At 38.2% G+C, this 12908-nt stretch overlaps 1 protein-coding gene across 1 annotated transcript in view; it reads right to left on the bottom strand.

Annotated features, from left to right (window-relative positions):
• Nucleotides 1–12908, bottom strand: part of LOC150093586 (uncharacterized) — a 185720-nt gene that overhangs the window by 67795 nt on the left and 105017 nt on the right. The window contains exons 4-5 of the mRNA XM_090413103.1: nt 5759–5857; nt 2126–2201 (exon numbers count right to left, since the gene is read on the bottom strand). Coding sequence (XP_090269229.1) covers nt 2126–2201; nt 5759–5857 — 175 coding nt within the window. The remainder of the gene's footprint in view (nt 1–2125; nt 2202–5758; nt 5858–12908) is intronic.

Here is a 12908-nt window from a genome sequence, read left to right as displayed (position 1 = left end):
TCAGTACATGATTTTACATTTCCTAGCATTGATCTGATAGCCATTTTCACATGCTCACAATTCCAATCTATTCAAATTATTCTGCAGGTATACTGCATATCGGCCACAGTTCTGATTATCCTACCTTTATTTGCATCATCAGAAAATAGTCAAATCCTTCCAAAACCTAAAGGTATAATGATGTATCCATTCCTGTTGTCCAACTCAAGTGAGATTATTATAGAATATGAGCAAGCTTCTCAAACATGACCTTCCCTTAGTAAACATATGCTGCTCATTGAAAAGTATAGTTTCTCTCTCAACCCTTTTCTGTATGTAACCCCCTAACCAACTTTTCCAAAATCTTTACCACTCCAGAGATACTGATAAGTCGATAGTGAGATGCATCAGTTTTTGCACCACCCATGTGCAATGGAATTACCATACATTTTTTCCACATCTGTGGAATATTCCCTGTTTCGAGACTGAAGACTGGTCAAAGTAATAGCCACTTCAGCTGAACACTCTTTTAGCAACTATGATGACATCCCATCAGTCACCATTGCACAATTCTTATTTAGTTTGTTCAACAGTTCTAGTGCCTCCTTCTCATGCACTTGAGTTTCTTCATCCACTGAGGCGGTAGCACTGAGCTCAATGCTGCATATATCAGGTTGATAGGGTTTAGCAAAATTGTCACTCATTAGTTGAAGAATCTTCTGCATATATCACCCTTCATACCATCTGCATCCAGTAGAGTTATTCTTTCATATTCTTTCTTTTACTTGTAGCACAACGATAGAATTATCTGTAGTAGTCTTTAGCTTACAGAACCAGTTTCTTTTCATACTCAGACTTAGCTTTCCGTATTGTCTCTTGTCTCTTCTGGCCTCCGGTTTATAATTTTCAGTTTAAAATTTACCATTTACCCCATATACCATTATAATTTGAAATTTATAATGGTATATGGGGGATGTGAATCTGCAAGATTCAAGGTAGCCAGGATCCCTGGCCTCATCGGTTTCTTCAAGCTTAATTCCACCAATATAATATGATATTGGACATGTAACATTGGGAAGAGTTTGACATGTGACATACAGCTATTTGCTGGTGATGCAACGATAGGTAGAGTAATTAGGAGTGCTACTGATATGCAGTACTTACAGATTGATTTGAATAGGCTAGAATTGTGGGCATGTGAACGTGGCTGTCATTTCAAAGTTAATAAATGTAAAAAGGTATGCAACTTTGGTGTGATTAGATGTCCAATATCATATTATATTGGTGGGATTATGCTTGAAGAAACCGATGAGGCTAGGATTCTTGGAGTTTTACATGGGAAGTTGAAGTTCAAGGATCATATTGCAAAAGTTGTAAACACAACTCAAAGAATAATGGCAATGCTGAAACGAACCGCGACATGTAGAGATAAGGAAGTCATTTTGCCTCTTTACAAGGCATTGATAAGCCCTCACTTGGACTACTGTGCGCAGGTCTGGTCTCTGTTGTGATTCTGATACAGTGGAGAGAGTGCATAGGAGAGTGTTAAAAATAATATCAGGATTGTGGAATACTGATTACGAAAACAGATTGAGAATTTGTAGGCTGCAGGCACTGGCAAATAGTAGAAAAAGAGGTGATGTGATTGAAATTTACGAAGTTCTGAACGGGTCACGGAGGATTTCAGTTGATGGAATTTTTCAATTTATGAAGGGTGGGGAAAGGACAGGAGGGCATCCTTTGAAGCTGAGAATGAATTCGGCTAAGAAGGGTGACTAGATTTTTCTCACATAGGGTGCTGCGTGAGGGGAATGGGCTGGAATGAATGTTGTATGTGCAAGGAGTGTGAATGAATTTAAGAATAAGTATGAAAACTGGCGCGTGTAGTATGTGGCCTCCCTCGATGAGTCCCTGACTCCATGGAGGGCTTTCTTAATAATAATAATATTATTATTATTCGTGACACCTCCAAGGATTCCGAAGACTCATCGCGGGAGGACACCCACTGTACAACTCTGTAACAATAATATGTATTAAATACATTTCAGAAGATATATGGAAAGTGTGTAAAATCATGAAAATATCGATTGCAGAATATCCGAAGGAATTTTCAATGGTAGAACAAAAGGGCTGTGATTGTACTTACTTTTATTTTCAAACTGTATTTGTCGCAGTCGGTCTCTGATTTTTTTTCTCTCATCAAAATCTTCTGTCTCATCCAGCTATGCATGAATGTAAAAAGAAAGAAAATATTAATTATACATATATAAGTGATACGGTGAATAACTTCAAATATGAGAATAAAATTAAAAATGAACATAAAACCAAAGTACTATTGGATCGATTTAAACAGACAATTGTCAGCAGGACTATTGCTTCCAAGTATGGTAACAGAACTTTCTTGGAAAAATAACTCAGCAGTTCTGTATCTCAGACGTATTAAATAAAAGTTCCGTATGATATCCAGTCCTAAAAGATAGTGTTGTGGTATTAAAATATGCACCACGCCTACTGAAATTAAAGGAAATACTGATCCTAAAATAGAAATATAAAGAAACCTGATATATTCACATATCCATATCTGTGTGAAAACTGCTACACTAGTTTCGCAAGATGTGGATAAAATGAATGTTAACTATACTTCTGACACTTTGTTGTTGTCTTTAGCCATTTAGGATCCTCTGACTTAACTAGTTGATAATAAGTTTCTAATAATACAGCCTTCTTGCGCCAACATATAGACCATATACATCAGTAAAACCACCACCATCACTCGTGGTGGAATAATACCAGAACTTGAGATTTACCTCTGGATAATGAAGTGGAATCGCAATCACTACATAAATCATTTGTGAAGCAAACTCGGGACAATAGCTAGCAAGCTCTATAGATTAAAATGCTTAGTTAATGCATGCATAAAAATACTAATATAAAGTTCTAACAACGCTAATATACAACGATGCACTAACGACGTAACCGTATCTTAATGCGCAGAATGTACAGCAATGTGTGCATTTTGTGCAAGCTATAAACTAAGCTGTTTATATCATTACTGTATAAAATGATAAAGCTAATATTCTGAGTACAAATAGACGATACTGCTTTATCACCATTGCAATGAAATGATTCATATAGTGAAGCATTTATATGTGTAAGATTTTAAACTCAGCTTGGTAAAAACTCCTCCAAATATCAAGCATTACTAATGGTCAACAATATGCTGATACAGTGTGAAAAATGTCTGCACACTATCGTTGTAAAATTTAATTGATCTAAGCATATTGACTGTGAAATTGTCCACTTCTAGAATGCTTGCCTTGTGCATCTTCCTCATTTAGTCTTGGACTGCTGCTAAATTGCTGGTGGTCTCACATTGAACAATGAATGAATTCCTCTAGGCCTATGAAGGGATTGAATCCATAGCCTGTTGGTGTATATTGTAAAGATCGATTCCATATTCACAATATTGAACTGTTCAACTTGCTTAATATGTAAATAAGGATTTTCGAGTTTCCCTTTGAGCTCACATTTAGTTTGCAGCTGTGCTGTGTATACGAGGGAAGTCTGTAAAGCTCTGATAAACACCTAGAACAAAAACGATATTAAATTTGTATTTGTAATAATTTTTATTATTTTTCTTTGCTGTGGTTATATCAGCTGCTTTACTATCATTTTTGTTCTTGGTGTTATCAGAACTTTCCAGACCCCCCTTCGTCGTAGTGTGATCATCAACAACTAATATCGTTCCACTGTTGGATGAAGATCTTTCCAAGATGACTCCAAGGCTCGCTGTCAATGAATTTTCTTCCTCATATCGCTCCTAGAAATTGATTATTTCACCAATCGGTCGGTGTTCTGATCTACTGTGGAGCAGCCAATCCAATTCTTCTTTTGTCCATCGTAGATCCTGTTTTCAAGCAATATACCCAGCCCATTCCCGCTTCACATATTTCACTCTCTGATGTCAAAGACTTTATTTGATTTCTTATTCAAATATTCATTTTTAATCCATTCTTGTGATACTGAGCATACATCATCCATACTAAATTGTGTTGTGATTAGATTGAGTTTCCTTTGTATTTTAACGTCCATGTTTCACAGCTATATATCAATACAGGGAGAATGCACTGGTAAAAGAGTTCCTCTTTAGGTATAGTTGTAACTGATTTTTGAATACCGACTGCAATTTCCAACCAAGCATTGTTCATTTGTTGATTTCTTCAATTGTAATTTGATCCACTAATATATTGTCCTAAGTAAGTAGTGATTCATTTGTTCAACTCACTACATCTTTCATTTTTATTATTTCTGGTTGCACATAACTATTTAACATAACTTGGATCTTCTGTAAGTTTATCTTTAAAGACGTTTTATAAGCAATTCGAAGTTCACAGATAGTTCATTAAACTTGACAAAGATAATTATGTCATCTGCGAAGCACAAATGGCTTAATATTTCCCTTTTGTCATCAGATCTTTTTCTTCCTAATCAAGAAGTTTGAATGGGAAAATGATGTCGAACCCTCTTCAATGAAGTAGGGTCCAATTATGCTATGGCCGGAAACTGCACACCATGCAGTGACCTTGGACAAATTCAGGCTTCGAGAAACCAAGAAACCTGTATGTTCGTCTGTTTACATGCCTGCTTAGATGGAAATGCGCTTCTTCCCAAAACCAGACATGTTAGTGGAAGGATAGATCTCCATGGACATTGGCTGACATGGGTACACAGTATTGTCGATGTGCAGCGTAATCCATTGCTGTTAAACATTGACCCACCTGAAAGATGTACAAAAGCGGTAAAACCCGGTATCCTAAGTTTTACCGCTGTTCGATGTAACTGCGTTTCGGAGACTGTTAACACTTGCCCCAGCACACGCTCGTGATTCTCATTTGGGTAAACAGCACGTTGTCTCCCCGAATTCCCTTTTCATTGCGGCAGAATACTCCCGGTACGTCGGAACCGCTCGATTAAGCAATATTGACACTTGCTTGGGGCACGCTTACGGAAACGATGAACAAACTGCTCACAAACATGTCGTACGTTTGCTCTCCCAACTCTGTATGAACGAAAATAATGCTCAAAAATAAACTTTTCTTCCAACGTCAATACCATTGCTACAGCTAAATGTAATGGTGTAGACTCTACACGTGCTCTTCTATTAATGTGCACGCAGTCGAACGGCATATCACGTAGCGCGTGTACTGAAGGGATATCGAAGTTCCGTACTTTCGCTCTACTGTTTCTCTGTATAGAACATGCACAATAAATGTTGAAAATATTGAGGATAGATTTACAACATTTTATGTGAATATTACATGGTAATCGAAATAACATACAAACAGGGAATTTCATTTCCTAAGTTGTTCAAAACTGAAATCTAACATATTTTAATTCATTTGTATATTATCATTATTATTTCATTTTGTTTAATATTTAATTTAATTTAGTATATTTAATTGGAAGGCCCTGGTTTCGAAACCCTTTTAGGACGCGAAGAAGCTTTATCAGGACTTGACAAGCGAAAGTTATTAGTTCGCTTGATATGGAGGTGGCAAGGTTTCTCCCTGAAACTCGGATCTTTCGTCTCGCAAAAGAGACAAGCCGGCCTTCTATAAGGACTCGTGCAATTTTTAGACATGGCAGAGTGCAGATAGAAATAATCAGCAGTAATTAGGTTTAAGATACCACGTTAGATGACAGGGCGTTGAGCCTAACACGAAACGGAAGATGAATAAATAAACAATAAAGAGGCGGTCAAAAGAAAAACACAGCTTACCATCTCAATTAAGGTGGCTTCGTCGTCAATGGAATCCAAATCAACTCCATCCTCTTCATATTCGTCTGACTCCATTTTGTTGGTAAAAGTCGGGTGAAACTGAAAATAAATGTGCATCATTAATATATCAGAATGAATAAAATATCCCATCATCTAAAAGTTAGAAACTATTCTCTCTCTATTTACAGATCAGTGTAATAAAGTTCTGTTTACAGCACAATTAAAATTCGCATTTAAAATGTAGTAATTATTACACGCATTTAAATGCATTAAATACAAATGCAATGGACAAAGGTTTTTTTTTGTATTGCTTGGAAAGAATTTAATAGACACGCCCCCATGAGCAAAGTGCATCGTGCCATGTAACGCGAGTCACGTGTTTGTACCCAGTATGAAATGAAGGAATATGATGCTCCCAAGTCATTGCAATTGTGTATGGATGAAATGGCTGCGAAAAGGGAACTGATGGATCTTGAAAAGAGGCGCGTTGTGATAGGATGCCATATTGCAAGCCTATCTGTTCCGCAAATTGTTGACAATTTGGGCCATCCCAGATCAGCAATCAGTGAAACCATACTGAGACAGAATCGCAGTGGACGACCCACCACACTACAAAGTGTGGTGGGTCGTCCGAACGTGACCGTAAGGTGCTACGAAGAATAATATGCAATAACCGCCATTCTTCGGCCAACACGTTGGATGCAGAGTTCTGGGTATCGACTGGAACGCGAATCTGCATAAAAACATTCAGAACCGAGGCTCACATTCCCTGATAGGACCGCAATATGCAAGTCCCACATTACCCGAACAACATGCAGCGTCGTGGTTTTCAGTAGTGCAAAGTGCGTAACCTCAGCTCTGAAATTTGGAGGTAGCGGTGTAATGTCCCTGTTTTTCCTGGTTTAGCCGCGAACCTGTTTGTGGTACCACGAACATTGAACTTCGAAGGTATCTGAATAGCGCAATGCTTGCTATTTGTGACGTTTCTACGGAACTGACTTTCTCTTTCAGCAAGACAATGTCATAAGTCAAGGGACCTCCGCCCTAAATCAGTCCAGGAAAGGACCTCACTACATGCCTACAGGAAGAATGGTCCAAAATTCCCATGGGTCTCTACCATACGCTTGCGGAAAGCATGTCACGTACGATTGCTGCAATTATGACTTCTTTCCAAGCAGTGTATATGCATATGCCAGTTAATCTTATTAGGGTTTTTCAGTTAGATCAATGTTTTTCCAAAGTGTGGCACCACAAGAGGTACACGAACGGTCTTTAAGGAGTACGAGCCACTCTTTTTTACGTGTATTTTTTTGTGGTTATATTGTCGCAATTATGAAGGACTATTCTATAGTTAATTTTTCAACAACTAAAACATCTAAAGGAGGTTTTAAACAAAATGTATCTTTATATTTTGTAAAGAACATAAACAGAATGGTCCGTTCAACTAGATGCGACCCTGATGATCGCATCTGGTTGAACGGATAATCGCATTCAAACTATTAGAAGGTTAAATTCAAATAGGCAGTCCGAATTCTCCTCCAAATTTCATTCGTCTCATTAAAAAATTTTTATTACTGAAAATTTGAATTACATAATTTTGTTGGTACTGTATATTTATCGAATTCGTATAACTAAATGCAGTTAATAATCAGAAAAAAATGTTTGCTTTTATTATTTATTGTTCATTTCTTATAATGCAAATCTTAAATAAATACTTTTATAATTATTCATGTTTCAATTAAATATTATAACTTCCACCAAATGTCTTTTCCTGAGAGGGAATACACTGTTGTTACTTAAATGTTAATAGGGATGCGCAGGTACCATAAGTTTGGAAAGCTCTGGTCTAGATGAACACCGCACGTTTCGGAATATTCTGTTCTTTAGCCTGACCTTCGTTGCCAATAGTTCAATTAGAATACTCAACTGGGTTTTGATCAACCGTCTAAGGACAATAAAATCGTAGTAAAATAGCCCTCACGCTCCGAGAATCATTTCACAATTATCTGTGCTGTGTGACTACATCCTGTCCCGCTGGAATAAGCATGACCAAAATGTTCAAGTGTACAATATTCAATACTTGAATATTGTACATAAGATTCCCTGACTGTGTCTTATTGAGTATTGATTTGAAGGTCGATTGGGAAGTAACTCAAACTGGCCACAGTGTAATGAGTAATTTTTGTCTTGTAAATTATTATTATTATTGCCATACTTAAGCTGTTATTTTGCGTTGTTTTCTGTGTCATTTTTTGAATTAATGTTGTTAATATTAAAAGCTTTCAATATATTTATATTTATACATAAATTATTCTGTGGATACATTTAATAGTATGTTAGACCACAGTGAACCTTCAAAACAGCTACGGCACGCGGAATCAACTCCACGAGATTCCAGTTATACAGATATCCTACCATAGAACAATATGATGAATTCTGACAGTTCCCAAATGTTCAGTCACACAACAAAGATCCTCAGCGGGATTAGAATCTGATGACTGAGAGGTGGGTGGGTGGGTGCAATCCATTAAAGTTAATGCCATGTAACTACACTTGGATTGGACGAAACGCGTCTTGTGACATAGAACATTATCCCTATAGAAGTGTCCATCACCTGTAATTATGTTTTCAAAAGGAATGAACATACTTGATGAGCAACTGTATTCATGTAGGTCGCGCCATCCAGTCCTTGCTATACTAATATCAACACCTTTATACCAAAGAAATGTTTGATGCTTAAAAAACGCTCCAGATTTCCTCTGCACTGCTAATGCCTTGCATTATTCTGACCAAGCAAGAAGGGTCCACCACTTCATGTTGTTTGCTTTATACTATTCTTTTTCGGATCACATGACACAACATAAATAAGATTCATCGCTCCATATGACATTTTCCAGTCAGTAATGTCCATTGCTGAAGAAGAAAGAAACATGCTCATACGTATTTTTCCTTATACACCTTAGCAAGAGCTGCTTGTTTCTATTCAAGTACTCCAATTCACTTCCTCACAGTTTATAATTAACTGTGCAGTCATTGGGCCAACCGCAACATGTATTATTATTACGTGACACCTCCAAGGACTCATCGCGGGAGGGCACTCGACTCCACTCCGCTACAAACATCTCACCGTCTCCCCTACTTAATTCTCCCACTACACACAACTACCACCTACTGCCCCTCATCACCACCAACAGTACTTTTTGTCTGTAAATTACGTGTGTTCGCATGGCCGATTTGACGAAAAAAACCGAGTTTCCGGGAGAAAAAACCCTGCCACCTCCGTATGAGATCGGCTAACTCGCCTTCAACAGAAAAAAACCACTTAAAAATTCCTCTCGTCATGACGAGAATCCAACTCAGGCCTCTTCCAATCAAAAATCGCATTGTACTGTCGTTCTTTCCAATTGCCCTACGGAGGCACTTAAATTTGAATTTCGCGATCCTCTCGATTCTTCGTCTGCCTGTTTCATCCATCAACTGTTTATTTAACACGTTCATTGCCAATCACGCGATATCGCGTGTTGCGAATTCTCACCTGGTGGCCGATCACGCGTTATCGCGTAGCCGTCGCTAACTAAATAAAAAAATAAAAAAAAATTGGCTACCACACGAAATTCCAATTTTCAGCTTGGCAATGAACGTTCATTGCCAATCATGCGATGCGAGTGCTCACCAAACGGCCGAACACGCGTTATCGCGTGGACGTCGCTAACTAAATAAAAAAAATTTAAAAAATTTGGCCACCACACGAAATTCCAATTTTCAGCTTGGCAATGAACGTGTTAACCACATGCTCGATGCAAACTCGATGTTTTTTTTCTTTACCACGCCATTCTCGGTATACTCGATACATGCACGGAGAAAAGCAACGTTTTAAACACACTGTTACTGGCCAATATTTTGGCAGTGTGGTTTTGATATGTTGACATTGTCCATGAAAATAACTACAGAAGATTCATAAGGCAGAAATAGAGTGTCTACTAACTAGAGGTTGTATTCCTTGGAGAAAGTAGTGGGAAGAAGCGTGTTAAAAAAACAGGGTAGACAGAATGAAATAAGACGAGAAGTTAGTTCGGTAGGTTGTAAACTGGACAGTAAGCGGATGTTGCGCCTCTGTTTACATACTAAAGAGAAAGTGGAAAAATGGTGGCAGCCAGTTCAGCAAACATTATTCATGAATATGCATAAGTCGGAAACAGAATATCTTTGAAAAGGTGACTAAAGTGAGTTTGTGAAAGATTATTATTATTATTTCGGGCAACTCCAAGGAGTCGACAGACTCATCGAGGGAGGCCCTAACATCATGTCAAGAACAACTATTCGACATTCACACAGTATCTATCATACCTCGCCTTGAACTCATTCACGGTCGTAGCACCCACAATAGACTCTGGCAGCTTATTCCACTCATTCACCACTCTCCAAATAAAAAACCTAGCTCTAACACCCCTGCTAACCACATTCTTGGCCAGCTTCCATGTATGGCCCCTAGTCCTCCCACCACCAGTCCTATTTTCAAAAATATCTTCTGGATTAATCCTATAGAAACCCTTCAGTAATTTCAATGTCTCAATCATATCACCCCTTTTCCGCCTATCAACCAATTTTTGCAACCCACAAATCTTCAACCTGTTCTCATAAGGTTCATTCCACAGACCTGCTATCATCTTGGTCACTCGTCTCTGGATCCTCTCCACCTCCTCCGCATCAAGAAGAAACCCTGGTGCCCATATCTGGGCACAGTAGTCTAGATGGGGTCTTATCAAGGTTCGATATAGTGGAACAATAACTTGTTTGTCTCTGCTTGTTAAAGTATTTTTCAGCAAATAAGTGATTTGATGAGCTGATTTAGCCACTTTTGCAATGTTCCTCCTAAACTTCAACTCCATATCCACCAACACTCCCAAATCCTTGGCCTCATCAATCTCCTGGAGTACGGTTCCACCAATCGATATACTGCTGCTAATATTTTCACTCAAAAATGCATAACCTTACACTTAGCCTCGTTAAATTGACATCGATTTTCCCTAGCCCAGTCCTCCAAACTATCCAAATCATTCTGCAAAATTTTGACATCCTGTGCACTCACAGTTGCTCTACCCAACTTTGCATCATCAGCAAACAAGTGAACACTTCCTCTCAGATCCTTTCCTATATCGTTAATGAACAAATTGAAAAGTAGTGGTCCAAGAACAGAACCCTGCGGCACACCACTAATCACAAGCCGTCTTTTGGACTCCACTCCTGAATAAACCCCTCTCTGGTATCTCTCCATCAACCACCCTCCTATCCATCTCACCAACCCTATATCTCCCATCTGCTCCAGTTTACTGATTAGAGTTCCATGTGGTATCCTGTCAAAGGCCTTGGCAAGGTCTAATAGAATCACTGTAAACCTATTACCCTTATCCAGTTCAGCCGTCACTGTGTTATAAAACGTGAGCAAGTTATTCAGGCATGATCTACCTTTCACAAAACCATGTTGTCCCCCATACAGTATCCCATTTTCATCTATCCAATTCTGCATTCTTCTCTTGACTAAAGATGGCGATCATCAGTTAAGATATTCTTCATCTGGATTGTATAAAGCATTTTAGGCAGGTTATTGTTATACCATCCTAAATATGAGAACAGTATTCTAAGACTGAGCAAGAATATTTGGGGATATATAGTATTAAGAATTTCACATCAAGAAGGGTATGGTCTTGAACAAAAGACGAAAGCCAGTTTAATGTAAGATGAGGAGATATAGATGAGTGTGTTCATGCAAGGAAAGGCAAGAGGTGTAAGCCAGCCCAAGAATTGTACTCGTACTTTAAACTCTCTGAAGATCTGAATATTATCAAAGGGGGGGGGGATCAGTGTGATCATTCTTGCATGAAATAATCCAGACTGTGTTACGGTAGCATTCAGGCTGACAGAGTTGTCCACCCTACATTTGAAATATGCCAAAGAGATCAGTGATCGAGGCACCTTATAGATTGGAATATTTAAGCCCTGCGGTGTTTTTAAATGAAAAAGAGGGATGGACCGCACTACTGTAATCCATAGTACAGTCCATTCCAGTGTGAGCAGAAGCGCACTGCTAAGAATTGCAGCGGCATTAATGATGAAATCTGAAGAAAGAAAGCTAACTATTGGGCGAGCCATTAGGTAGTAAAGTAGCAGTTCAATTGTGCTACAAGATGGCTGTACGGTAAGTAGCCTTTCAGCCAAACCCTATCCATCATAGGATCCAGTTTTCTTCAAATGGAATCCAATAATTGTTTTCTCTTTCCAGACCTTCTCATAGTAGACTTGAGACAATAGTAGCCGCTTTCATTCCTCTGTTTACAATAAGATAACTAGATTTTCTATAACTATATTCTCTACAAGACATGTAACCATTATTTTATGAAGATGACCCAGGTGCCTTACGTCTCATCACGATCAAAACCCATCCAAAACAGGGTACCATAAAAACTTTGATTCATGATGCTTACGTTCTGTTTCACAGAAGCACTTTTACAACATCAATTGAATTTCATAAAATCGACATCTCATTATAGCCTATGACAACCATTTCAAAGGGGAATAAATAATGAGATACTTCAGATCCCAGTCTCCAACACTCCAAGAAAATGTTTAGGGTATGTAAGTTGTATTATAGAGAATGTAGGAAGGAAGAAGGAAGACAACTTGCATACCGAGAGAAAGGAGGGAGTCCTCCGAGTGCCCTGGTCATAAGAAGAAGAGAACTCCTAAACATTTTCTTGGAGTGTTGGAGACTGGGATCTGAAGTATCTCATTATTTATTCCCCTTTGAAATGGTTGTCATAGGCTATAATGAGATGTCGATTTTATGAAATTCAATTGATGTTGTAAAAGTGCTTCTGTCCAAGTTTTTTTTTTTTTCACAATTAACGGTTGTTCGATTAACTGTTTTTCTGTTTTTCGATTGTTGGTTCAATGAATTGCCTTTCGATAAATTGTCTGTGGTGAATTTTCTGGATATCTTCAGAAATGTACCGACAATTCATTTGCAAAAATACAGCAGCATTTTTCTTTCTTCTTCAAATTGTACTACGCCCATTTTTAGTTAGTTAGACACACGCACACAAACGCACAGTATATTGTATTGCATTACATATCTTGGGAATTGTATATCATA

The sequence above is a fragment of the Typopeltis vanoorti genome, chromosome 23, assembly GCF_054136105.1.
Source record: "Typopeltis vanoorti isolate ZY-2024b chromosome 23, IOZ_Tvanoo_1.0, whole genome shotgun sequence".
Classification (NCBI taxonomy): Eukaryota; Metazoa; Arthropoda; class Arachnida; order Uropygi; family Thelyphonidae; genus Typopeltis; species Typopeltis vanoorti.
This window is presented reverse-complemented; position numbering and strand designations above follow the sequence as displayed.